The 26,169-nt window shown below is 43.5% G+C and overlaps 1 protein-coding gene across 1 annotated transcript in view; it reads left to right on the forward strand.

The window, feature by feature from the left end:
* alms1 (ALMS1 centrosome and basal body associated protein) overlaps positions 1-23,250 on the forward strand; it is a gene marked incomplete at its 5' end in the record, with an annotated part of 92,315 nt that extends 69,065 nt beyond the window's left edge. The window contains 11 exons of the mRNA XM_084320550.1: positions 489-1,845; positions 2,974-3,093; positions 5,429-5,584; positions 6,082-7,250; positions 9,576-9,657; positions 10,655-10,894; positions 11,132-11,397; positions 14,704-14,863; positions 16,597-16,648; positions 19,756-19,855; positions 20,502-23,250. Of these exons, the coding sequence (XP_084176676.1) occupies positions 489-1,845; positions 2,974-3,093; positions 5,429-5,584; positions 6,082-7,250; positions 9,576-9,657; positions 10,655-10,894; positions 11,132-11,397; positions 14,704-14,863; positions 16,597-16,648; positions 19,756-19,855; positions 20,502-20,531 (3,732 nt within the window). The 3' untranslated portion in view covers positions 20,532-23,250. The remainder of the gene's footprint in view (positions 1-488; positions 1,846-2,973; positions 3,094-5,428; positions 5,585-6,081; positions 7,251-9,575; positions 9,658-10,654; positions 10,895-11,131; positions 11,398-14,703; positions 14,864-16,596; positions 16,649-19,755; positions 19,856-20,501) is intronic.
* Positions 23,251-26,169: the final 2,919 nt, after the last annotated feature.

Genomic DNA, 26,169 nt, shown 5'->3' on the forward strand with positions numbered 1-26,169 from the left:
GCTGAATACAGGGCATGGTGTGTCAAGATGTGGTTTTAAAATCCAGTTGATGGTAAGCATGGAGTGCTGTGATGATGAGAAATGTAAAGGTAGAATCTGTAATGTCGTCAAACAGCGACCTTTAACTTGAGGCTATTCTCGTGTATGCTGTATACAGACAAGGGTTTTGCATGTAGGTCACACCTTGGTATGTCAAATTTAATTCAAAGGAAGACTTGGGCTTCTTTGAGTGACACCTCGCCTGGTCTCCCATAAAAACTTTATTTTACTTCCTCCTTGCTTCTTTAAGCTCTGTAGATTCAAAGTTTTGACTGGGAAACTTTGATTTCTGGCAAAAATGCGACGTTAATGAGCTGGAAAAATTATATCTCTTGCAGAACACCAGTGGTTCCAACTGTTTCAAGTGTTGCTGTGTTTTAAACACTGCAGAGGCAGAGTAACCTAGGAGTGGTAATAGAGCCTGACCGTGTTCTGTCCACTCCTTTCAGAGCCAGACGAGCACCGACACGGACAGCAGTGTTGTGTCCTCCAGCCTCGGTGGCCCGGAGCCGCAGCCTCTCCCCCAGTCTCTCTCCCAGCCTCTCCACCAGCTGCAGCCTCTCCCCCAGTCTCTCTCCCAGACCTTCACCGCTCCCAGGGCTGCTGAGGACCGCCTGTCCCACCAGCCGCACCCTCTCTCCCAGCCAGCCCAAACCAGGGCTGCTGAGGACCGCCTGTCCCACCAGCCGCACCCTCTCTCCCAGCCAGCCCAAACCAGGGCTGCTGAGGACCGCCTGTCCCACCAGCCGCACCCTCTCTCCCAGCCAGCCCAAACCAGGGCCGCAGAGGACCGCCTGCCCCATCAGTCTCTGACCACGGAACCCTGGGATTGGAACGTGTCGCAGCTCCGCGGCCCCCCGAGCCTGGGTCTGGAGGCTCGCATTCAGGAGATCGCCCTCAGAGAGGGGGTGACCCTCCCCAGGGCCAAACACTCGAGCCCCACCTCCATCACCATCGCCACCTGCAGGCGCTCTCCCTCCCCCTCTCCTGCTCCTCCTCTCAGTCCAGCCCCGGAGTCTCTCCATCTGGATCAGCGCTCCACAGCTAGCAGACCGTTTCCCGACACTGTGGATGAGGAGGATAGCGGCGCCTCGACACCCAGAGACCCGGGATCAACATCTGGACCTGGCGGTCATCTGAACGCCAGAGACCAACACCCGTTTGATCCCCAGTCGGAGCCCGAGGGCAGACGGGACGCTTTAGGAGGCCACCAGGACCAGCCTAGTTTTTCCTCACTGACCCGAGAGAGAGAGGCTGTGAACGTGGGAGACGATAACACGCATGCATCATGGAGGAGAGATCTGCAGGACACCAGTCCGGCCTTCAGAGGAGACGACCAGGCGCCCAGTCGGTACAGCGGCAGCGTGGGTCAGGGGGTAGATGCCCGGGCCACAGGCTCGTCGCCCAGTCGGTACAGCGGCAGCGCGGGTCAGGGGATAGACGCCAGAGCCACGGGCTTGTCTCCCGTCGACCTCCCGAACAGGACGGGTCACATCTCTCAGCTCAATCTCACCCTGACCCCTAAAGCCTGCGGGCAACCCCTGGCCACCGGTGTCCAGTCCGGGCTGCAGTCCAGAGTGTTTGCCCCGCTCAGACACAGCAGTCCGGACGAGGGCATCGTGCTGACCAGTCCCGCCGAGTCTCACAAGACCAGAGAGCCGACAGCGGTGCCCGAGAGAGCCGACACGTCCACGCTGTTCAAAGCCATCGTGCCGAGGGAAGAGCTGACCTCCACGTTCCCACAGTCCTTCCTGCCACCTCAGAGGCTCGCTGCTTTACCCAGGCCTTTGGCCATTCAAACAGCAGGTAGGTACTTGATTGGGCCTAACAAAATAAATTGTTTGGTTCCTGTTGGTTGTCAGTTAAGGCCATGGGTAGGTAGGGAATTTATTTTATCTTTTATTTTATTTTTTCCCACGGCGACTATGGATAGGGAATTTCTTTATTTAATTAAAATGTTCACGACAACATGGATGCATGTACTCTGCCAGCATGTTTAATATTCATAATACTAAAGGATAAAAATAAATACAAAGACACTACTACAAAAGTACAATGTACAAAAGTAGTAGTATTAAAAATGCCACCCCTAGTGGACTAAGCGCTCGCCACCAACGCGAGAGACACTGGTATCGAATCCAGCTGTCAGCGTTGCCTCCCGCTTGGCCGGCCGTCATACTGGCTCGATTGGCAGAGTCAGCGGGAGGGAAGCCGGTGGGTGGGTCCGGGTCGTTGTAAACGGCGACTCCTACAGTTCCGTCGGGGGACAGCGAGGGAAGGATCTAAGAGAGGTAGTGTGACCTTCCACACGTTACACTCTCCCAGTGAGAGTCCGCGTTGTGTCGCACCTAAACCGGGAGGGGCTAAAATAGACACTGAAAGCCATATCAAAATGAAATCATGTTAAAGGACCATGCTGGTATGGTGATGAACATGCCATAAATTGATCTCCTGGTGGAGCTAACCAAAATGTCACATTTTCTGAAGAGAGAGACAGAAACACGTTTTCTAAGGAGTGACCAATTTGTTAGTGTGACCGGAAGGTAATTTTGGGTAGTGTTCTTCTACAGTATATAATTATATGGTTCATCACCATAACATACAAACATTTAAAAAAATATATTTTATATAATATTTAATCTAAAGAAGTAGGCTAAGCTATTCTCAAGAAAATTATTAGAGGTGGTCAAGGGTTAGGGTTAGGGGTAGTCAGGGGTGGTCAAGGGTTAAGGGGGGTCAGGGGTTAGGGTAATGTAGAATATTACCCTAATATTACCTCTAATATGTGTGCTGATTAGTAAACTGCCTGAAAATCGTATTTAGACAAGTCGCTGTTTCAACAGCGTTACAGAGTCAGTTCAGAGTTCTGGTTGTGGTTAACCTAAAGTCCACCTGGTTGATACTGTAGGTGTTCTTGTGTTCTCTCCCCTACAGCAGTGCCTGTCCTGTTGCCTTACAAACCCTACGGGAGCGAGGAGCTGTTCTACGTCCCTCAGACTGAGTCTCTGGCCTCCACTATCAGGTCTGACAGCACCATGGAGAGCTCCCACCCAGGTACACCTGACACCATGCAGCTTATATATATATCTATATCATCTTGATACTTCGCTTATATCAACATATTGGATGATAACAACTTTTCCAGTTTTACGACGGTTAAAAAAAATACAAATAAAAAAGCATCTCCCACCCAGGTAGGGGTGTAACGATACACAAATGTTCATTCAATGCTAATTTCGATTGTGAGGTCGCGACCCGATTCACTTGTAGATGTTAAAATATATTCATTTAGAAAATATAGGGCCGACGGTGGCTCCGGAGGTAGAGTGGTTGTCTGGTAATCAGAAGGGTTTGATTCCCGCTCCTCCCGGGCAGCATGTCGAAGTGTCCTTGAGCAAGACACTTAACCCCTAATTGCTCCTGATGAGCAGGTCGGCACCTTGCATGGTTGCCTCCGACGTCGCTGTGTGAATGTGAGGAACAAAATTGGAAAGCGTTTTTGGATAAAAGTGCTATATAAATGCACCATTATTATATACACGACTACACTTTCATATACTTGGTTTGGCTCAAATATGAATTTTATTTTCGAAAATGAAAATGAGCCTTAAATATTATGTTAATAGCAGTAGCCCCACCATACCACCAGTTAAACTGGGATGGGAGACCTGGGGAAGAGAAGGAGTGTTGGGTTCTGTATGAGACGGTCAGCTACACCTCAGTACACCTGACACTCAACACACAACTCATCTATAATGCATCTCAGGAAGGAGAGAAGCCACACAGCTGTTTCTGACACGTTGTGGTTATGTTGTCCCTTTTTAAATGGTGCATTTATATAGCAGCTTTTATCCAAAGCGCTTTACAATTTGTTCCTAACATTTTACCCATTCACTCACACACCAACAACCTGCATATCGGAAGCAATTAGGGGTTAAGTGTCTTGCTCAAGGACACTTCGACACGCTGCCCGGGAGGAGCGGGAATCAAACTGGGAACCTCCGGATTACCAGACGACTGCTCTACCTCCTGAGCCACTGTCGCCCATTTTATAAACGTTCAATTTAAACTAGGCCTGGGGAATGTACAGAGCATACCGTCGTGGATCCATGCAAAGGTATAGATTTTTGCAATATATACTGTTAAAAATAAAAGAAGGAACAAAAAGATATACCGGTACTCTATATTTTCTATTGTATTTTTATTATAATCCTGCAACAGTATTGGAAAGTTAAATAAAATAGACTATTTTAAACCAAATAGCACACGTATGACAATAAGTATTGCAAGATAAAGACACAATATTTTTCATATCACAATATTCTTTTTAGTTTTGACTGTGTAACGGTATTTGACAGTATAGGTTTCCAGTACAAATTACAATGTGATATGACGTCTGTTTCATATCTATATCTTGTAATAGAATTGTCATGGCCCTATTTAATTGAAAAGTGTCTATTTTATTTAACTTTTTTTTGCAAGCAATCTTTTTTCTTTTTTTTTACAAAAAAATATACATTATACAGTATGTATACCTATTTTACGATATGTATATATCGTGGATGACAGTATAGTAAAAATCCATACCTTTGCATGGATCCATGAAGGTATACCTTCATATTTGGTATACCTTCTTCCAGCCCTATCCCGCCCACACACTGTCTTATTACTTGCAGTCACTTTATTGACTTAACAAACAGCATTTATATACCTTCATCGGGTATCACTGAGGCGTTGAAACTGTCTCTGTAGGTCAATTTGGCTTGGAGAGTTCCTTCCAGTCAGCCCTCACTCTCAAACAACTGACTCATTAAAAAGAAATGCCACGATGCAACTCATTTCATTCAATTCGTTTATGATTACGATTTCATTCGAATAATTTCCCCAGATGAAAGGAGTTCCTTAATTGTTAAGGAATCCGAGGAGAGGCACTCATTAGCATATCGTAATTACAAAGTCCATCTAACGTGGTCGCAAAGCGGAATGCGTGATGAATGGGAGGCACTTTCCTCTCGTCTCTCCTGTGCCTGTGCGGGGTAGCAGCTGCTCCTTTTGTAACGTGCACCGTGCCACGCGTTAATTATTCACGTTCAGGGGTTGTTGAGACAAAGGCAGGAGTTGAGGCCCCCGGGATAGAGGGATAGAGAGAGATAAGGAGGAATAGAGAGAGAGAGAGAGTGACTGGGCTCCAGGCAGCGGTGAACCTCTCGGAGGGAGAGGAGGTAGAGTGGGATCTCTCTCAGGGTAACCAGACCATCTCCATAACAGACTGAAACACACTTTGACCAGGCGGGTCCAGGCTACGCGGCCGCTCTCCCCAGAGCAAGGATCGTTTTGGGTCAGTAGTAGCAGGCGGATGACATCTCCGTTCCTCCCGTTGCTCCTCTAGGCTCGGACGACGCCGTGCCCCCGCGCTTCAGCAGCGAGGTGCTGGGGAGCCGTGACCCCGGCCTGGCCCGGGGGTTCACCATCAAACACCCTGAGGGCATCTACAGCAAGAGGCTGAAGGCCGCTGCCTTCGCCATGCAGCCGCCCGGACACAGAGGTCAGCTGGATACGACCTGAAGGGTTTTTGATTTTCAAACATGGCACACATGCGCAGGAGACATGCAGAGTGACTGTCTTTACTTTCCTCAAATGTGTTGGTTTCCGTTTGGACAAAAAAGAAGCGACGAAAAAGGAAGTCACTTGTGTGTAAAGGTGACAGTTTATTAAATGCTCCACAGGTGCAGGTAAAAAATTTATCTGCATCAAAGGCAAAAAAATACACCAAAAAAGGGCTATATTACATGCCGCATCTGCCCAGGAACAGTTTTCAGCTTGAAATGTAATATATCCCTTTATTGTGTTTGTTTTTTGCCTTTGAATAGTGTAAATGTTTGACCTGCGCCTGTTGGAGCATTTAATAAACATTTGCATTCAAGTGCCTTCCAACTTCCATTTTGTTATTATTATTATAGTTTGCATTCTTTAGACATGCATTTGATTGTCTGGAACACGTTTCCAAGTTATTTACATTCTTATGTGTCACCCTCCCTATAGGTTCCCCTGCAGTAGACGGGAGCTCTCAAACAAGCGTGAGTCAAGCTCCACAACCTTCCTCTCAGTCATCGGGCGCCTCCGTCACCAGAGGGCCTCTGTCGAGCGCTCAGGGGCCTCTGTCGAGCGCTCAGGGGCCTCTGTCGAGCGCTCAGGGGCCTCTGTCGAGCGCTCAGGGGCCTCTGTCGAGCGCTCAGGGGCCTCTGTCGAGCGCTCAGGGGCCTCTGTCGAGCGCTCAGGGGCCTCTGTCGAGCGCTCAGGGGCGGCTGGGCTCCAGGAGAGATCAGGGCACCAGCCCAGTCCAGTTCCTCAGCTACGACCGAGCTGAGGAGAGCCAGGGGCTTCGACCGGTGCACGCAGGGGACAGGGACCGCAGCCGACACTCCGGTACCCACTTCATCCAAAGGTCGGTCCCCCCAGCGGGAAGGGAGCGTGAACAAGCGACCGCGTCCCGGCATACCTGCGGCACTCTGGAGCAGCTGTGGCGCCTGTACAGTGAGAGGTGGAGCCTGGAGGAAGGCCACCCGAGCAACGTGAAGGAGGCGCTGCTGCTGGAGCAACTGGAGCGCCTGTCCCGCCGCCACATCCACGGCATCCAGGGGGTCGCGTCGGAACCGGAGGACGGTGGCGAGCGACGACATCCTCACACCTCGGAACCGGAGCCCAGAGGGAGGAGGGAGGAGGATGTGCTGAAGAGGAGAGAAAGGAAAGAGAATATGACGGCGAAAAGCCCAGGGGGGGAGGAGAGGCGAGGGAGAGCAGGCAGGAAGGCGGATGGAGGAGGTAGAGAGGTTGAAGGTGAACCCGCCGTCCCTCGCCAGGCGTGGACGCAGGAGACCCAGGTACGAGCGGAGGAGGACAGCCCCGCCTCCCACAGCTCCGGCCCCGCCCATGTCTCTAGCCCCACACACAGCTGCTCCCAGAGCCCTCACCTCTGTCCCGCGGAGAGGGACGAGTCGGACGTCTCCATGTCCACCGTGGACACGCCGCGGCTCATCCAGGCCTTCGGTGCCGGCAGGGTCCGACGCCTGAAGACGGGGGCCAGCCTCAGTAAGCTGTACAGCGCCATCGACAAGCAGCGTGAGGGCAAGGAGCAGAGGAGCAGGAGGAGCAAAACTAAAGACACCGCTCCCACCCTGGCCCCCCCAGAGACCGCCGGCAGCGATGACTCCGTATGTGATTATTTAACGCATTTCTATTCTGTAATGGAGCTGCTGATGTTGATTTACAGATTATTCGCCTCTTTATATTATGTTGCTTATTAACTGACGCGGAATGACCAGTCACCAACCAAATGCCAGTACATTTTGGCAGTGGCTCCTCTCTACTAGCCACTCCGGCAGGTAGCTAACCTGTGTTCAATTAGTTTTTTTTCTGATCTAAAAACGACTTTGATAGTTGATGAATTAACAGGGTATCTGCGGGGTATTAAAAAGTATTAAATTCATAATTCACAATTTAAGGCCTTAAAAGGTATTATTATTATTAAGTCTTTTATAATACACATAACATATTATTTGCACAGGCATTACATTTTGGTGCCTCTGGCGAGAGCTTGTATGGGATGCGCAAGAATTTAAATTGGTGCGAAAATCTGCCTAAAAATACATACCTAAGTAAATGGAAGATTGCTCCACTTCTACAAGGTCCATTTGCATGTTCTTGGTATCTAGGGACATCTATGGATCTCAGGGAATGTATTCCCAGTGTCAGAAATATTGTTTTAGGCTTGAGTAAATTGTAATGAACCAAAGGAGAATATCAATTATATTTATTATTATTATAATATTTTTTTTCATCTTTGCCAGTGAATAACACCATGCTAAAAATGATCAGACATGAAAAACTGCCACAGAGATCACATGTACAAAAGATCTAGGCAAATGAATAAAGGGAAGATGATTAAACAAGGTTTTGTAGATACAGTACTGAATTCTGCCATCCGGACACATTTGCTATTTGAAATATTATTATAGAATATAGAATATCGGGCCTATAAATTACCTTTATTATAGCCAAGTCGCACATCTATCGATCGGGCCAATTCTCTTCTTTCCAATGGCAGAGTTCAATCTGGATTTAATATCACCAGGCGTGCAGCAAGAACTGTGAATGAAATCTACTGTAAGTACAGTTACTTTTTTATTATGTACTGTAGATTCCTCCGCCATTTTCATCAGATTGCAACGCCGTTTTTTTTTTCTTTTCTATACCTTCACAGAAAGGTAGCGAAACGAACTGCATTCTACTTTATGACAATAACGTTCAGGTTTGTGGTAGATAATCCCCAAAAAATAAGATAAATAAAAAGGTTTATCCATAAGTAATTTGATTGACAGGGGCTGGCTTGAGCTGGGTAGTGTTGTTTTTCGAAATTCCAACGTCATTCGAAACCCCTGTGTCTCCTCTCCTCATATGACTACAAACAAAATGGCGGCACGCATTTCCTTCCATCGATATTCGCTAGTTTCTGAATACATTTCCAAAGCTCATATTTCACTAATAACTAGTGCTGTCAATCGATTAAAATATTTAACTCGATTAATCGCATGGTCGTCCATAGTTAACTCGTGATTAATCGCAAATTAATCACATTTTTTTATTTTTTTTTCTACCTTAAACGGATCTTTTTCAAGTTCCAAGTTTTAATACTCTTATCAACATGCGAGTCAACAAATGCTTGCTTTATGCAGCCATTTAACACAAAAGGATGACCCTCATGCATTGCAAATTTGCATCAAATTCAAAAAAGAAAATAATAATTTAAAACAATGAATAAAGTGTGCATGAAATTATAGGGGAAAGAAAACGTTAGGAACTTGTTACATTCACCCACACAAGGGCTGAGTAATCACAGACGCCCCCTCTCTCTCTCACACACTCTCCCAGCTCTCTTTCGCTCTTGCCCCTTCCTCATCTCTCTCACCCCCCTCTCTCTCTATATATCTCACACACACACACACACTTCAGAAACAAACATAGTATCAATGAGAGCATCAATAATACACCTGAGTGAAGTCTAGGAAAAAAAAGAAAAAAAAGGTTTTCTTAAAAGTTAATCTTGAGTTTAAAAAAATAGTGGCGTTAATAGAATCGGGCGATAACGCGTTAATACCGTGTTAACTTTGACAGCCTTACTAATAACACTTGAACCTATTGGTAAACAAACGTATTGCTGAAAATATACACTATGACTGCTGTTTTGACAGGGTTAGGGTCTTTACATTTGAAAAGAAAACGCAACATTAATTCATACAGTCTGTAGAGATGGATTTATGGCGTGATGTCATTTTGGGTCTGGTACCGTACCCGTCGGGCTAAAGAGGTTAAACATTTCTTTAAAAGTATTAAATTTTACTTGTTGAAACTTGCAGACAGACACCCTGATTAAACTGTGCTGGTGAAATTCCAAATCCACTACCTAAATGTGGCTGGTGGGGGGGAAATGTTTTCTGAAATTGAATATATACACTGAAGTCTACTGTGTTGCTCTGCAGGTCCTTTCTGACTCGTCGACCAACACCTACACGCTGCCCTCCAAGAAGAGCGTCAAGCAGGTCAGCAGAGGCATCCAGGCAGGTCAGTGGAAACCAGGACACGTTATAGTGGACTCAGGGCCTGGGAGGTACACCTAGTTATGAAGGCACACCATCATGGATCCATGCAAATGTATGGATTTTTATAGGGATGTCCGATATTATCAGCCGATATCGGCATTAAAATGTGATATCTGTTGATATCGGTATCGGAAATTAAGAGTTGGACAATATCGGTATATCGGTAAAAAAGCCAATATCGAGCATCCCTAGATTTTTACCATGCCGTCGTCCACAATGTTTACATATTTATAAAGAAATGTATATTATAATATATTTAGCATTTTATTTAGCATATTTTGATTATATATTAGATTCAATTTTAGTTTATTAGATGATATATATATATATGGTAACTATATTTATTGTAGGGTAAATATAATTAGAGTGGGCATACATACCCTCATCTTGCACCTTGACCTTTTTACACTGCCTACTTTCCCTTATGCGCATGTCCAGAGTAAATTATATTGTTATATTGTTTACACTGCCTATTTATTATTCTATTTCTATTTTTACTTCTCCACTGTACGATAATTTTACGACCTGTATCATGTCTTCTACTTCCCCCCCCCCCTCCCCATGCTGCTATGATGCCTGAATTTCCCCAAGGGGATCAATAAAGGAATATATTATCTTATCTTATATACGTACATACTGTATATTTTTTAATTAGTCAAAACATTGAAAAGAAATGAAAAGAAAATAGATCATTTTGAATGAAATGGCACCATGACAATTGTATTACACAATATCAAGTATTGATGTTACACCTTGGGCTCTGTCAGTTCTGGAGAAATTCTCAGTATAATAACTTACTCTTAACCCAAACATCAGACCAAAACAAAAAATATATATAAACAAGTGCAATACCAAGCAGGGCGCTTTTGCCCAGAGGTTGCCGTTTGATGACATTACAGACGCCACCTTTAACCAGGATAGGAAAAGGCACTTGCTGATGGTTCCATCTCTCTGCCCAGGTGACCTGGAGTTCGTCAGCAACGCGACGCGACGCCACACCCGCGACGTCGGGACCACCTTCCCCTCCCCCTCCCCAAGCCTGGCCAGGGGCTCCAGGAGGCTCGACGCCTCGTCCTCCTCCACCCTGGAGAGGAGTCCTTCCAGATCCCAGAGGAAGAGCAAGAGCAAGAGAGGCCAGTCCAAATGCTACCAAGCTCCCAGTAGCCCTGCAAAAAACGACTTTGATAATAAAAAAAAAAGTATGCATTTAATATTGGTTCATCTCCCGACAGCTGGGCTGCCCCCCCCCCCCCCCCCCCCCCCAAAAGAGAAAAATGTATTACCTGTGCAAATTAATTAATACCTTTTTAAGGCCTTGAATTGATAATTATGTTTTCAATACTTTTAAAAACGTTTGAATACCCTGCAGATACCCTATTTTTCTTCAACGTACACTATTGAAAGTCTTTTCAAACCTCACCATTACTCCCCTCCAGGCGTGTCATGGTTCGTCCCTGCAGAGGAGCTGAGGGCAGAGGCCCGGAAGGAGAACCAGCCAGAGGAGGATCCAAAGCCCAGCTCCGTCTGGTTTGAGCTCTACAGGAGGACCCACCCCTGGAGAGAGCCCCTCAGACAGAGACGGGTGCAGGAAGACGCACTGCCCAGCGACAGGCCTCAGACCTCCAGGCACGGCATCATCCTCACTGAACCAGAGTCCAGCGGCAAGACGTCCTCCTCTGGTCTGGTCCGCGTCTCCCTCCAGGTGGGTTGAGTCTTCAGACACTCCCACAGTTTGACCAGTAGTAATGAAATAAGACATCGACACCGTCTCAAAATAATGGCTTATGTCACTTTTTGAGGACGATTGTGTTTTCATCTCTTCATGATGCTGGCCACCTCTGGTAAAATTGCCTACATCCTTAATTGAAAAGATCATGCTGTTCCTACCCAGTTGTGAAATGATTAATAAATATCATACTGTATATTCTATATTTGGTTCAGTTTATTCCGTTTTTTCAAAACTTGAAAAGATGACTTAAGACATTATTTCAAGAAGGTGACGATATTATAAAATACTATATCGCTTTTAGTTAGTATAGTGGGCCTTTCTGTGTGGAGTTTGCATGTTCTCCCTGTGTTCACGTGGGTTTCCTTTGGGGACTCTGGTTTCCTCCCACACCATAAAGACATGCATGTTAGACAGGGACTCTGGTTTCCTCCCACACCATAAAGACATGCATGTTAGGCAGGGACTCTGGTTTCCTCCACACCATAAAGACATGCATGTTAGACAGGGACTCTGGTTTCCTCCACACCATAAAGACATGCATGTTAGGCAGGGACTCTGGTTTCCTCCACACCATAAAGACATGCATGTTAGGCAGGGACTCTGGTTTCCTCCACACCATAAAGACATCATGTTAGGCAGGGACTCTGGTTTCCTCCCACACCATAAAGACATGCATGTTAGGCAGGGACTCTGGTTTCCTCCACACCATAAAGACATCATGTTAGGCAGGGACTCTGGTTTCCTCCCACACCATAAAGACATCATGTTAGGCAGGGACTCTGGTTTCCTCCCACACCATAAAGACATGCATGTTAGGCAGGGACTCTGGTTTCCTCCCACACCATAAAGACATGCATGTTAGGCAGGGACTCCGGTTTCCTCCCACACCATAAAGACATGCATGTTAGGCAGGGACTCTGGTTTCCTCCCACACCGTAAAGACATGCAGGGACTACGGATGAAAACTAGCTCATTAGCTAACTCTGGCACATTTACATTGATGTGGAAACTGAATATGTTGATTAATGTGCACTTTACTATCTTCCTGGGCCCTCATTCATCAATAGTGTGCGTAGAACATTTCTATTTCCACACGTAAGCACGGAATGTAGAACTAGTGTACGCACAGGGAAGTCGGGATTCATCACACGGTGCGTACGCAGGCTCTATGCTCCGCCGTGTTGATGAATACCACTTTGTTCTACCGTCAATGCTCGTGCATGATTATCCATATATGGTCATGAAAATGAGGAAACACCCCCCATGGGATGTGAAATAATGGACCGACCCGAGCGGGACTCTGAGAAACTCCACGAAGATTGTTCACTGCTGTCGAACCAAGAAGACACTATCGCGTATTATGTGATAAATAAAAGGCGGACTCGTAAACGGTGATGTCAGATATCAACGGCTCCCTAAGACCATTGCTGCAATTCTGCCTGGACAGCTCAAAATACTAATAAAGACCGTTCGTTGACCACTGTTTGGCGTTGGTTGTGTGTCATTATAACCGTGCTGTAATATGAATGCCTTTATTAGTTGTGTTCGATTGGCTATATGATTTTTAGAGGCATCTATTTTGTTGTCTGCTAATAAAGACCGCGCTGGAATATGACTGCCTTTTCCCGTGTTGTTTGATTAATACCCATGGATTAAAGTTCTCCTCAATTTTATTCCAAATCGCGATGGATCTCCCGTCAATTTTCTACCTGCTGCATATGATTTCTAGAGGCATACTACAATCCATTTTGATGTCAGTATTGGGTAGCCTACATAAACAATAATACGAGAGCTATACAAGAACAATGAATCTTACTGCCATGTATGCAGCAGATACGCCATGTGTAGCCTGCCTATATGTGATCAATACAAACATGAACTTGAATTCCATCATGTCTGTGTGCGGGTCACTGCGGGAACTCACAAGGCTGTTGTCACAATGTAAATAAGAACGTGCACTGAAAAGTTACAGTATGTAGTTGGTTGATCATTTGTATGACAGTCAGTAAACCCTTGCAAAAAGTATCCGTTTTATTTAATGAATTGAAAACATTCAGCATCGCCTTCCTCCCGGCATCCAGCAATAACATGTATCAGGCAAATGCGCATCGCAACATTGACTGAGTGGAATCCCTTTCTATTCACATAACTGCATTTGTGATGGAGCTTTGACAGCTACAGTAACAGTCTATTGGTCGATCCATCTCCAATATCACGATGGACCGTGCCGCGGTGGCAAAGACCCGAGGGTGGAGGATCTTGAATGAATTCCATCATCATATATATATGTTGTGTGTCTGTCCACTATGTTTGTTACTTTGTTATTCCCCCCCCCCTATCTATGTAAAGCGACCTTGGCTCTCTTGAAAGGCGCTATATAAAATTAAGCTATTATTATTATTATTATCACCACATCTGTGCGGGAGCTCACAAATAGACTGTTAGTCTCAGTGAAGTTTCAACGGAGGTCATCTATTCTAACCAACAAATTGAAGTAGAAAGCATTTCGTGACCAATCTTATTTGGAAACATGACACACAAAATAGTTTGCTTTTTATTTGAAACAATATCTAATCGCGTTTGGAGGTTGGTGTTTTGCGTCTGCCCCCCCGTGCCAAACAAGCAGGCCAACCTCTTGTTCGCGTGTGAGCCCGTTATAATTACACTACTGTCGCTATTTTACAATGAACTATAATGAATTACGGGTCATACAGAAGTTGAACACTAATGCACGGAAGCTTATTTCCGCCTTGAAACTAATGCAGGACTGAGGAGTGCTTATGCGTAGTAACGATATTCTACCACTGGGCGCGAGGTACGCCAGGTCCGACCTGTGCGTAGATGTAAGCACGGAGTCAAGTTCAAATCGAAATTGATGAATCCCACTCTTTGCTTAGAAATGATTGTACGCACAGGGTAAGCACAGATCTGTGCGTAGAACACGTTGATGAATGAGGGCCCTGGACTTTTACTTTTAAACCGACATTGTACAATTTGACACTTACTGTATATTTTAGTGTATATTTTATATTAAAATGTAACATAGGAAATGTATATCCCGGACCGTATTTTATTCTTAGGCTTATTTTTATTCTTATTCGTGACTTTTGTCTTTGTCTACCCAAATGTTTACTGTTTACTGTGAGCGATTTGTAGTGCCAAATTTCCCTTGGGATGAATAAAGTATTTCTATTCTATTCTATTTGCGTGATTTGCGCGTGACAAATAAAGTGACGTTGAACTTCACTAAAGTCCCCGGCTCCTCTCTCCCTCCTGCAGGAGGCCTTGGAGCTGCGGCGGCCAGAGTTCATCTCCCGGTCCAGGCAGAGGCTGAAGCGCCTGGCCCTGCAGGTGGTGGAGAGGAGGCTCGTCTTCGCCAGGGAGCAAGAGGAGCTCTTCAACCACCCTGGAGGCCATTGGAGGCTGCCTCAGCCCGCAGGTACACAGCCACACACACGGAGGAGAGACTGGAGGTCTAGAGTACAGTTAAGACATGGAATGTACAGTAGGTGATGATGATGATGATACAGTAGGAGTGTGAAGGTATACCGTCATGGATCCATGCAAAGGTATGGATTTTTACTATACCGTCATCCTCAATATATCAATATAGTTAAAAGGTGTATATATATATATATATATATATATATATATATATATACAGTATATACATACATGCTGTATATTTTGGAACATGCCAACATTATGGGAAATGCGCTTACCATCTTCTCCAGAGTCAGAGTAGAAGATAGATACCAATTTCTGTGTCCTCTCTGTGTGTTCAGTAGAAAGCTGTCCGGCTGCAATCTAGCCTAGCTTAGCACAAATGAATGGAAGCGGATCAGCGAGCCTAGCTGTTGGCCCAAAACACCTCTCCCGGAGTTTTAAGCTAGGCTAGTGGTCCATATCCACTTCCATAAATTTATGCTAAGATAGCTTTCTACTGAACAGGAAATTGGTATCTATCTTTTTGTGTGACTCTGGAGAAGACTCTAAGGGTGTTTTCACACCTGTAGTTCGTTTGCTTTGTTCCGATTCAGGGAGACACAGGGACTATAATGATACAATTGTTGCACTTGTCCTTTAGTTCGTTTGTGTTCACACGGCTGTGTTAACAGCGGACCAAAACAAACGCATGCATGAGCAAACTGTCACTCATTGGTCAGATTTTGGGGGGTGTGTCCCCCCCCCCCCCCTAACCCTGAATCTGACTCGAGCCTGACTTTACTGATGACCGCGGACAAAGAGAGAGTCAGTGAGAGAGAGAGAGGAGGCGTTGTCCCGCACGGTGCTGCTGTTGCAGCGTCACTACAGACCCCGGCTCTCCTCTCCTGCGCGGCGGCGGGGACACAGCTGACTGACACCCGGCAACACAAACACCATTTCAGGGTCTGCTCTGCTTGTTGTATCTCCGCTGTAACAACATGCAGCAGCAGCAGCAACAGCGCGACACTGTTCGACAGACCATTCAAAGCCCCTTTCCCTCATTCGGTCACTAAACTTTCTGTACACTTCAGTGTTCTTGTGCGTGTTCTCCAGCATCTGACGAATGTGATCGTCTGCCCAAATATCAACGAGGCAGTGTACCTCATCGCTGCTCCACGTTGACCCACGACTCATTATTATTATTATTATTTTGGTTTGTTAAGTCGATTGCATTCTCACAGCGTACGAGTCGCGTCGGGTTCGTTTGGAAGTGCGCCGAGACCACACTCTCTAGGTGGTCTCGGCCCGCTTGTTTTGTTCCGCAACAGAATGTGATTGCTGTGTTCATATATGCCCAACTGAACCGAAATAGGGGGTAAACGCTCCAGGTTGCGGAACAACAGCTCCAAACGAGCTAGGTGTGAAAATGCCCTAAGCATCCCATAATGTTAGCGTGTTTCTTTAAGTTCATCAAAAAAGATTCCTTGCAGCAGTATTAAAAAGTAAAAGAAAATACCATTTTGAATTAAATAGGAGTAGGACCATGATTATTTTATTACAAGATGATAAAAATATGTCATAATCTTGAAGTCACGATTTTGCCATTGTCTCTCAATAGCATAATAATTAGAATAATAAAGCCTAATAAAGCATGCAATGAAGACGTAATTAATAATAATGACAGCCGGTTTGAAGAATGTACACTGGAACAACTGGAACTAATTATTTTGTACTTTCTCTCTCAAGGCGTGTTCAGGAGGGCCGTCCCAAGGAAGGAGATGGTTCAGAGGTCAAAACAGTACGTTTGATGAATGTTGTTTACTTTTTCACTAGCGTTTGTGTTTTGCTTCTTTAGGGATGCTTTTGAATAAATAATTAGGCACACGTAAATAATGAAGACAATATGGCAGCGATACCCGGGAGGATATTATTTACTGTGATTATAGGCTAGGTATTAGGCCAAGCACCCAAATCACAATAGGAACAAATATATATATATATTTATTATTATTATTTATATATATTATTATATTATTATTTATAACTACCAATACATGTCCTGAGAAAACTAACCAGATGGTTTGTGTTTGTATTACCGCAAGTTGGCTTATCAACCAATCCATTAAGTACAGCTAGATGTACTTTAGGTTTTAGATTAGAACAGCTGTCTGATGGTTTGGTTTGCTGTGTTGGAGCTCAGCCAACATGGAAGCAGAAGATGGGAGGAGTTCAGCTGTTTTCCTTTGTGAGGAAACTCAACATCTCTCTGCTTTCATTGGGGCATGAAGCTTTTAATATTATGTTGCTTAAAGGAAAACTCCAACATTTTGGGAAATTTGCTTATTTAACATCTTCCCTGGAGTTAGACAAGAAGATGCATACCTTTTTTGTCTCTGTGCGTGCATTTAGCTTAGGGAACAGTCGCTCCGTTAGCGTAGCTTAGCTTCATCACTGGAAGTGGGGGGGTTTTAGAGCCTGACGTTCCCTACAGTGCCCTACAGTCACCAAATACACTCCAAATACAACTCCAAAACGTTCCTGTAAACATGTTGTGACCTGTGTATTTACCACGTGGAGAAATACAAAATAATTTAATTCAACAATTACGTTTTCTAAGCAGATATACTCGGAACAATCTTTTGCCGAACGACTCATCTCTGGGCGCAGTCAGTGATTTCTACGTGGAATCCTCTTACATTGACGATTAAAAGCCTCCCCAATTTAGAAAACAGTAATCCAATGGCTGGTATTGATAATATACTACTAACTACTGTACGCTCGGAGCTAACCGGAGCTAACACTAAAGCTAATATAATGACTTCCTTTCTGGGGGGGTTTCAAAATAAAAGAGCGACGTCTATAGCAGCGGAATACGTTTATTTTGTACATTATCTAACGTTAACACGAACCTAAACTAACGTTACAACTAACCTAAAGTTAGTTTATGTTCGTGTTAACGTTAGATAATGTACAAAATAAACGTATTCCGCTGCTATAGACGTCGCTCTTTTATTTTGAAACCCCCCCAGAAAGGAAGTCATTATATTAGCTTTAGTGTTAGCTCCGGTTAGCTCCGAGCGTACAGTAGTTAGTAGTATATTATCAATACCAGCCATTGGATTACTGTTTTCTAAATTGGGGAGGCTTTTAATCGTTAAGGTAAGAGGATTTTAAGTCATGGTATCCATAAACTTCAATCGGTTCGGATCCTTTGAATGAATGAGAATGTAAACAAACACGGCTTCCACGTAGAAATCACTGACTGCGCCCAGAGACGAGTCGTTCGGCAAAAAATAGTTCAGAGTATATCTGCTTAGAAAACGTAATTGTCGAATTCAATTATTTTTTATTTCTCCACGTGGTAAATACACGGGTCACAACATATTTACAGGAACGTTTTGGAGTTGTATTTGGAGTGTATTTGGTGACTGTAGGGCATTGTAGGAACGTCAGGCTCTAAAACCCCCCCACTTCCAGTGATGAAGCTAAGCTACGCTAACGGAGCGACTGTTCCCTAAGCTAAATGCACGCACAGAGACAAAAAAGGTATGTATCTTCTTGTCTAACTCCAGGGAAGATGTTAAATAAGCTAATTTCCCAAAATGTTGGAGTTTTCCTTTAACACCTACCCAACCCCAAAAATAGAAAAATGGGGAGAAAAAGTAGATGAAAAATAAATATATATATTCACGCTTCATGCCCTCTTAACCCTTTGGAGGCCAACCCTGAGATAAGTCGGGTTAACTCGCCATGCTCTGGGCGCCAAACCCGAGAAATCCCGGGTTTTAATCAATATTTCTTTTATTCGCTATATCCATAAATTTTTCATCCATCCAGCCTGACGTTATCATTGGGAATGGGTCTGAGCTCGCAAAGGGCAAATACCGCCACCTAACGTCTCCCGGATGGTATTGCACATCATTGGAATCCCTCTGGCTGGGGCTGTGCATCAATCTAAGAAGTCCGGTGCCGGTTTTCCTTCTCGGGCATGCAGTATCGTTATAACACATTGACTGGGGACACTCGGAGCAGCGTGGATTATGTGTTTTGGACATATAACGTTGGATCAATAAACACGATCAATATTTGGAATGGCGATCAGGAATTGGATTAATCTTTTTGCACTACATCAGATGTGAGGTAAGGAATCTATGTTACCAATCTTGGGTTAATCAGATGTTCCTTTCACCGCTGTGTGTGTGTGTGTGCATGCGTGGTTCGCGCCGACCAAAGTACGGAGAAGCACATTTTTCAGACCCCGCTTCTGTTTGCCCATGATGACACATATAATATCGATAATCTAGTGTTTATTTGAAAACTATTCATAAATCAAGCGACAAATGGCACGATTTCTAACGAAATACATTGAAGCTCGATTTGCTGGAGTTTATTGAGATGAGACAGAACGCTCTAGAAATATATTCATATTCATCACGGTATAAAACGGAAATGTATGTATGAAAAAATTATCTGTTTCGTGCATGTTGACTGGAAGCAACTCACTGACGATCACCGTGTTATTTAGATCTATTGCTATTATATTTGATATATTTTAAGCACTTGCAAATAAGTCCTATCCTACATTGGATAAAGCACTGACGCTGAAGGGCCATCAGCGCCCTCTGCTGTTGGCGCCGGAAGTGTTAACGACTTCCACTTCCACGCTTAGCAAGATGCTAACAAATACTAATATTCATGAATGTACTCTTTGCCACAACTAACCCCCCCCCCCCCCCACACACAGGCGGTCAGGTCAGAGAGGTGAATGTAGTGCTTGTAGGATGATAGCAAACAAGACCAGACTGAAGGGGTAGGTGACGAGGTGTGCCGTGTGCAGAATATGATTTCCAAGGTTACATGAAAACACGCCGGCTCCCGTCAGTATCTAACCGTGTCCTCTTTCAGGATCTACGAGCAGCTGCCTGAGGTGCAGAGGAGGCGAGACGAGGAGAGGAAGAAAGTACAGTACTGCTCTTACAGACTCAACGCTCAGCTCTACAATAAGGTAGGTAGCACACACTGTGGCTAACATATACCTTGTATTGTATAGTTTGTATATAGAATATACATTGTGTATTATCTTTAGTTTATAGTTAATAGTTTATTTATACAGTTAGTATAGTTTGTATAGATAGAATATACGTTGTGTATTATGTTTAGTTTATAGGGGGCGACAGTGGCTCAGGAGGTAGAGCAGTCGTGTGGTAATCCGGAGGTTCCCGGTTCGATTCTTGCTCCTCCCGGGCAGCGTGTCGAAGTGTCCTTGAGCAAGACACTTAACCTCTAACTGCTCCCGATGAGCAGGTCGGCACCTTGCATGGTTGCCTCCGCCGTCGGTGTGTGAATGTGTGAGTGAATGGTAAAATGTGAAGAAGAAATTGTAAAGCGCTTTGGATAAAAGCTATATAAATGCAGCCATTTACCATTTAAGTTTATAGCTTATTTAGTTTATAGTTATAGTTTACATTTATAGTTATATAGTTATAAGCATCTCACGGTTTTTTCTGAATGTATGTACATTTAAAAAAGCTGTGACAATAAAATAATCTGAATCTGAGGTACCTGCTAGTTCCTTTGGTTGTGAGGAATCTCTAGATCCCACGGCAGATGAGACTAATTAGTGAATCGACACCCTCTCTCTGTTTTTCCAGATAATCACCAATCGTGTGCTTGGCAGATGAACACCGTGGTAGTGATCAGTGCTGATCACACAGACCCTGTGAAGCCGCAAGACTGTAGATCACAATGTGAAAGCCTTAAAACCTGTGGGTTCTTTAAAACATTTCCAGCAGAGGGACCTGAACCGAGAAAAGTGGCCTCACCCTGGGAGCCAGTCACATTAAAACCTACCGATATGTCTAACCAGGTACGGACTAGAGGCTGACATGTGAGTGGATTTTGACTCCCGCTCCTTCCCACTCCCACAGAAATAATCCCATCCCAATCCCAAATGAGTTTAAAAAAAATCCCACTCCCACAGAGGACTGATCTCAATCCCGTCCCAATCCCGAGCCAAATATTTATAGAATCCCACTCCCATCCCACTCCCGTTTTTTTTTTTATTGCAATATTACGCACCTCCATTACTCTCGCTCTGCTCAACCTAACAGGCTTGAGGTTGCATGCCGGATGCAGTACTAGACTTCCGGTGTAGTTTGTTTGGCTTGTGCTGCAGTGTTTTGTGACTGAATGAAAACTACGAGGGTGAGATATGTTCAAATGATCACTCCTGTCCAAATCCCGTTGATTTTGTTGTCGTAGTTCCCACTCCCTTCTGCTCCCGTTGACTTTTACTCCCGGTCCTGCCCAATCACGCGATTCAAAGTGAAATTGACTCCCATCCCGTGGGAATCCCGAAAAGATGTCATCCTCTAGTACGGACCCGTAGGAGACAGGCCTGCGACCCATGAAACCCTGCTATAACACCTGAGTGTCCAAGCCTACTGTGGTAGAGGGAAGGTGACTCACTGAGTCACTATACTGAGCTGTGAGAATCCCTGCAAATACCTCCTCAGTAGCAGCATCATCACGGTATATAAGCGATGCCTGCTAATGGCTGATAATGCAACAATTGGTCAATTGAACTGTTTGGTAGCACTTACTGTAATATTACAGTGCACAAATTACAGGGTAATTACTGTAAAAATGGAAGGTAATTTCTGGGAGGATCTGATAATGAGTTATTACGGACGAGTGCTTTCTCAATTACTAACCCTGTAGTAATTATGTTATTTCCGTTATTGCATAGTAATTTTCCTGCAATTCTTGTACCGTAATATGAAGTGCTACCACATGGTATGCAAAAAGAAAATAAAATTAAATAATAATAATGAAATACTTTAACTGTTTAAGATGTAACACAACTAAGCAAAATCAAGTCGCATAGAATACAACGTAAATAGCTACACAAAGCCTCACAGACTGATGTTTGAGAGAAAATGTGCTACAGAACAGAAACATATTGGTATATACAGGACAGTGAAGCTAAACTTGACAGTCAGACTCAAATACTGTATCTACCTGACAACAGAACTGAAGTTTTGAGTTTGGAAGCATTGTAGAAATCCAACACGGTCTCATCAGAAAACTGAAATAAAGTACTAAATTGACCACAGCAAAAAAATTACATAATGAACATTGTGTTATATAATGGCGACAGTTCATCAGGAAATGGAGCGGTCATCTGGTAATCAGAAGGTTCACAGTTAGATTCCCACTCCTCCCGGCAGCGTGTTGAAGTGTCCTTGAGCAAGACACTTAACCCCTGACCGCTCCCGATGAGCAAGTTGACTCATTCCATGATCTTCTCCGCCGTTGGTGTATGAATGTGTGAGTGAATGGGTGAATGTGAGACATAAGTTGTAAAGTGCTTTGGATAAAAGTGCTATATAAATGCAGTCTATATACATATATACAAGTAATATATAGTGCTGTCAGGTGATTAAAAAAATGTATCTAATTAATTACAGGATTTGTAATTAATTAATCTAATTAATCGCATAACCATTTTAGGCCTAATATTCTATATATATAATAAATAATATTTCAAATTGCATGTGTCCGGATGGCAGAATTCAGTACTGTATCTACAAAACCTTCTGTTTAATCATCTTCCATTTATTCATTTGCTAAGATTTTTCAGGTCTGGTACATTTTAGCATGGTGTTATTCACAGTCAAAGAATTTTTTTTTGTATTGATATTCTCATTTGGTTCATTACAATTTACTCAATCCTAGTAACAGACACAGTATTTCTGACACTGGGTATACATTCCCTGAGATCCATAGATGTCCCTAGAATCAGATACCAAGAACATGCAAATGGGCCATTTAAAAAAAAAAAGTCTGTAAATGTTTATTCTACGTTCTTATGGAATGAATGAGATTAAAAAAAGAAATTATACATTTTATTATTTTAATAAATTGAGTTAATTTTCATAACGCAATCATTTGCTGTGTAATTAATTAATCTAATTAACGCGATAAACTGACAGCCCTAGTAATATAATTACGCTTACCGGTATTTATTTATTTTTAACTGTCGCCGATACGAAACGTAAATATATTACTTATGGCTATAACATAACGTACATTACGTACCTTTTTCCTGTGGTTGATGCATACTTTATTTACATATTTTTGATCTGGCTGAGAAATCGTGTACCGTAACCTAGTTCTAGACCAAATAACAGGACAGTGTCTACGTTATGGATGTGTGAATTAGGAGGACCTGAAAGACGCAGGGTAAGTTCACAGCTCAATACTGTTACTCGGTGAGCAGCATTCCCAGTACCAGCCTTACTCCCTGGCTTACACACATGTCTGGTTCTAATCTACACAGAACCGTGGTGTCAGCCAGGTCCAAAAAAAAAAAAAAAAAAAAAAAAAACATACACCAAAGTAACACGGCAGTCAGACTGTATAATGTTCTGTTCAATGGTTCATGGGCTGCATCCAATTTTTAAACAAATTGTGCTTTTGTTTTGTGTTTTTTAAAGATCATGTACAAAAAGTAGAATGTAACTTACAAAAGGTAGAATGTAATTTATAATCGAATTTTTTGGAGAATACATTTTTAAGTGATATTTTTTTAGTATCTTACTTGTGGACCAATGTTTTAGTGTGTTTTTTTTAAGAATAAACCACATTTCTGTGAATTTCTTACGCCTTTAAATTGTCTTATTTTCTACATTTATATTTACATTTAGTCATTTAGCACTTTGCTGCTGGCGGGACAAAACCTCATAACTCCAAAAACCCAACTTTTCAGCAGATGAAAAAAACGAACACAGATTTGAGGGTGAATAGAGTTAGGAGGTTTAGACGGATGATCGGTTTAATGCTTTCCCATTGTTTAAACTTTGTAAAACCCACACACACATATGGAGGATGATCTACGGAGTTGATTTATATAAAAAAAAAATGAGTTATGAGGTTTTGTCCCGCCAGCAGTGACTTACAAGTTCTGTACAACAAGTCAGCAGGAAGGGAAGGGTACAACTCTGGCAGCTAAGGGTAAGTAACATTGTTCGTCAAACAGTGTCGAACTTGAGTGCTACAGACTTGCATAGTAGGTAATAATATAGGCAAGGTAGATTCCTTTGTAGCAGAGTGCATACTAAGACTTTTTTCACACATATACCCATACATACGGTAAGTGCTTAGCGAGCAAGTCTCAGCCTGAGCGCGTGCCTAATGAAAAACACCTTTTCACTCGAGTGACAGCGCTTCATATAAGGGGGAGACAGGAGTGCAGCTACATAGAGAACTATTGACTAGTACCAGGGCCATGCATCCAGCTGACAGATTACCCGTCTCCTCTCATGGAAACCTGCCCAGAAAATAAATAGCTATCCATCTTCTTCATCTGACTCCGGAGAAGACTGTAGGCGCATTTCCCGTAATGTTGGCATGTTCCTTTCGTTTTAATACAGACTACAGAGCAGGCACACCTTGTACTTCATTAGTGTATTGCTTATAGGGCTGACCTTCGAAGCTTTTTTTGGCAATCGAAGCTTCGGGGGGCCGAGCTTCGATTTTAATTCGGAGCTTTAAAAATATATATATATATATATATATTAATTAAAAAAAATTATCTTATGTTGTGGGACTTGTACAGCACTTTGGTAAACTTTGTTGTTTTTAAATGTGCTCTATAAATAAAGTGGATTGGATTAATTAATTAAGTAGCCCCTTTCGTGACTGTGACGCAGCCAACAAGGTTTCACTCGGCTGCGCTGCCTGGGTGCAGTGGGGCTGCTCTCACAGCCAACGACATGACATTACATAATTATGTTGCAACCTTCGTCTATCAAGCAAACAGTTATATTATATTTAATTTATAATTTATAATTATATCAGACAATGCACCTACAAAAGCAGATGATTACAATTAAATTAGCCAACTTGGTAACACATTAGTCATAGCAGCATAGGCATAGCCTTATTAATGTTTTGTGTGGCGTCGCCGTCGTGTACAACGATACTTACGTTTTTTAGGTGATTTGACAAAGTTGTTGTAGAGTTGTGATATGTCATTTTCTTCTGGCATATCTGGCACTCGGCTTTTTGGGCATTGTCTTTGCATATTTTAAAGTGTAACCACACGTCTGATGACTTCTTCGTCGACATGTCTGCTGCACATGTCCTTGTTGTTTTCAACACAGATATATCGTATTGACCTCTGTTCTCCGTACCTGCCCCCTTGTCCTTCCCTGGGTTTTCATTAAATAACCTAAACCGCCTCACTCTCATGTGCCTTGTGTTCAGCTCTTGGGTTCTCCCGACACCCCCCATAACAGAGATCACATGGAATAGCCCCCATGGATAAAAGAAATTTATAAAAAAAAAACATCAAATCTAAATATGTGTGTTTGTTTGTATGTGTTTCATTACATGTATATATACATACCAATTATTCACTTGTTCTATTCTCCATCCATCTATCATCCATATTAGCAACACTATATTATCACAGACATCCTGATGGGGGATCCCCCTTTGAACAGCCATCTGAGGTTTCTCTCCTCCATGCAGCCTGCGGTGCTTCTTTTCCTATTGCTAGGTTTTAGTGAGTCGTTCCTTATTGGGGAAAGTCTGGGGGTGTTGCATATGTGGATTTTATGGTGGTTATTTATTATTTAAGTTAAGTTTTGCCATAATCATATATTTTTCCATAATCATAATGTTCCACAACATTGGTAAAAAAAATCTATTCTATTAATCATTTTCAGGCTTTCGGTTTTCGGCCAACTGTTTTCTATTTTCGGTATCGGTTTCGGCCAAGAATTTCCCATTCGGTGCATCCCTAGTTTTTATTCTGGATCTATTGTGACCTATTTCTTCTTGACCTGTAAAGCCCATGGGGGCAATTCCATGTGATTTTGGGCTATACAAATACATTTTGATTTGATACTTGTGGCATATACTACAGGACACCCTTCCTGACTCTGTGAATGTGCTTCCTGACTCTGAACGTGCTTCCTGACTCTGTGAAAGTGCTTCCTGACTCTGTGGATCTGCTTCCTGACTCTGTGAAAGTGCTTCCTGACTCTGTGACACATACCTTGGCAGCGTTATTTTTTTTCCTAGCCGCATTTCTCGGAGACGCTCTCTGATTGGCACTGACTGACGCTCTCTGATTGGCCACTGACGCGTTTGCCCAATCGCGTGACGAGCTGTGTCTTTGCCCATTTCCACGTCAAACAGCCTGCAAACTACCTGGCGTTCTATCGCCATGCTCTAAGACAAAGTCTAACCTTAACCAACTTTGAAAGAGTGCCTAAGCTTAACCGTCGAAAGAACTTGCTGTCATGCTCT

The sequence above is a fragment of the Notolepis coatsorum genome (assembly GCF_963971535.1).
Source record: "Notolepis coatsorum genome assembly, chromosome: 8".
Classification (NCBI taxonomy): Eukaryota; Metazoa; Chordata; class Actinopteri; order Aulopiformes; family Paralepididae; genus Notolepis; species Notolepis coatsorum.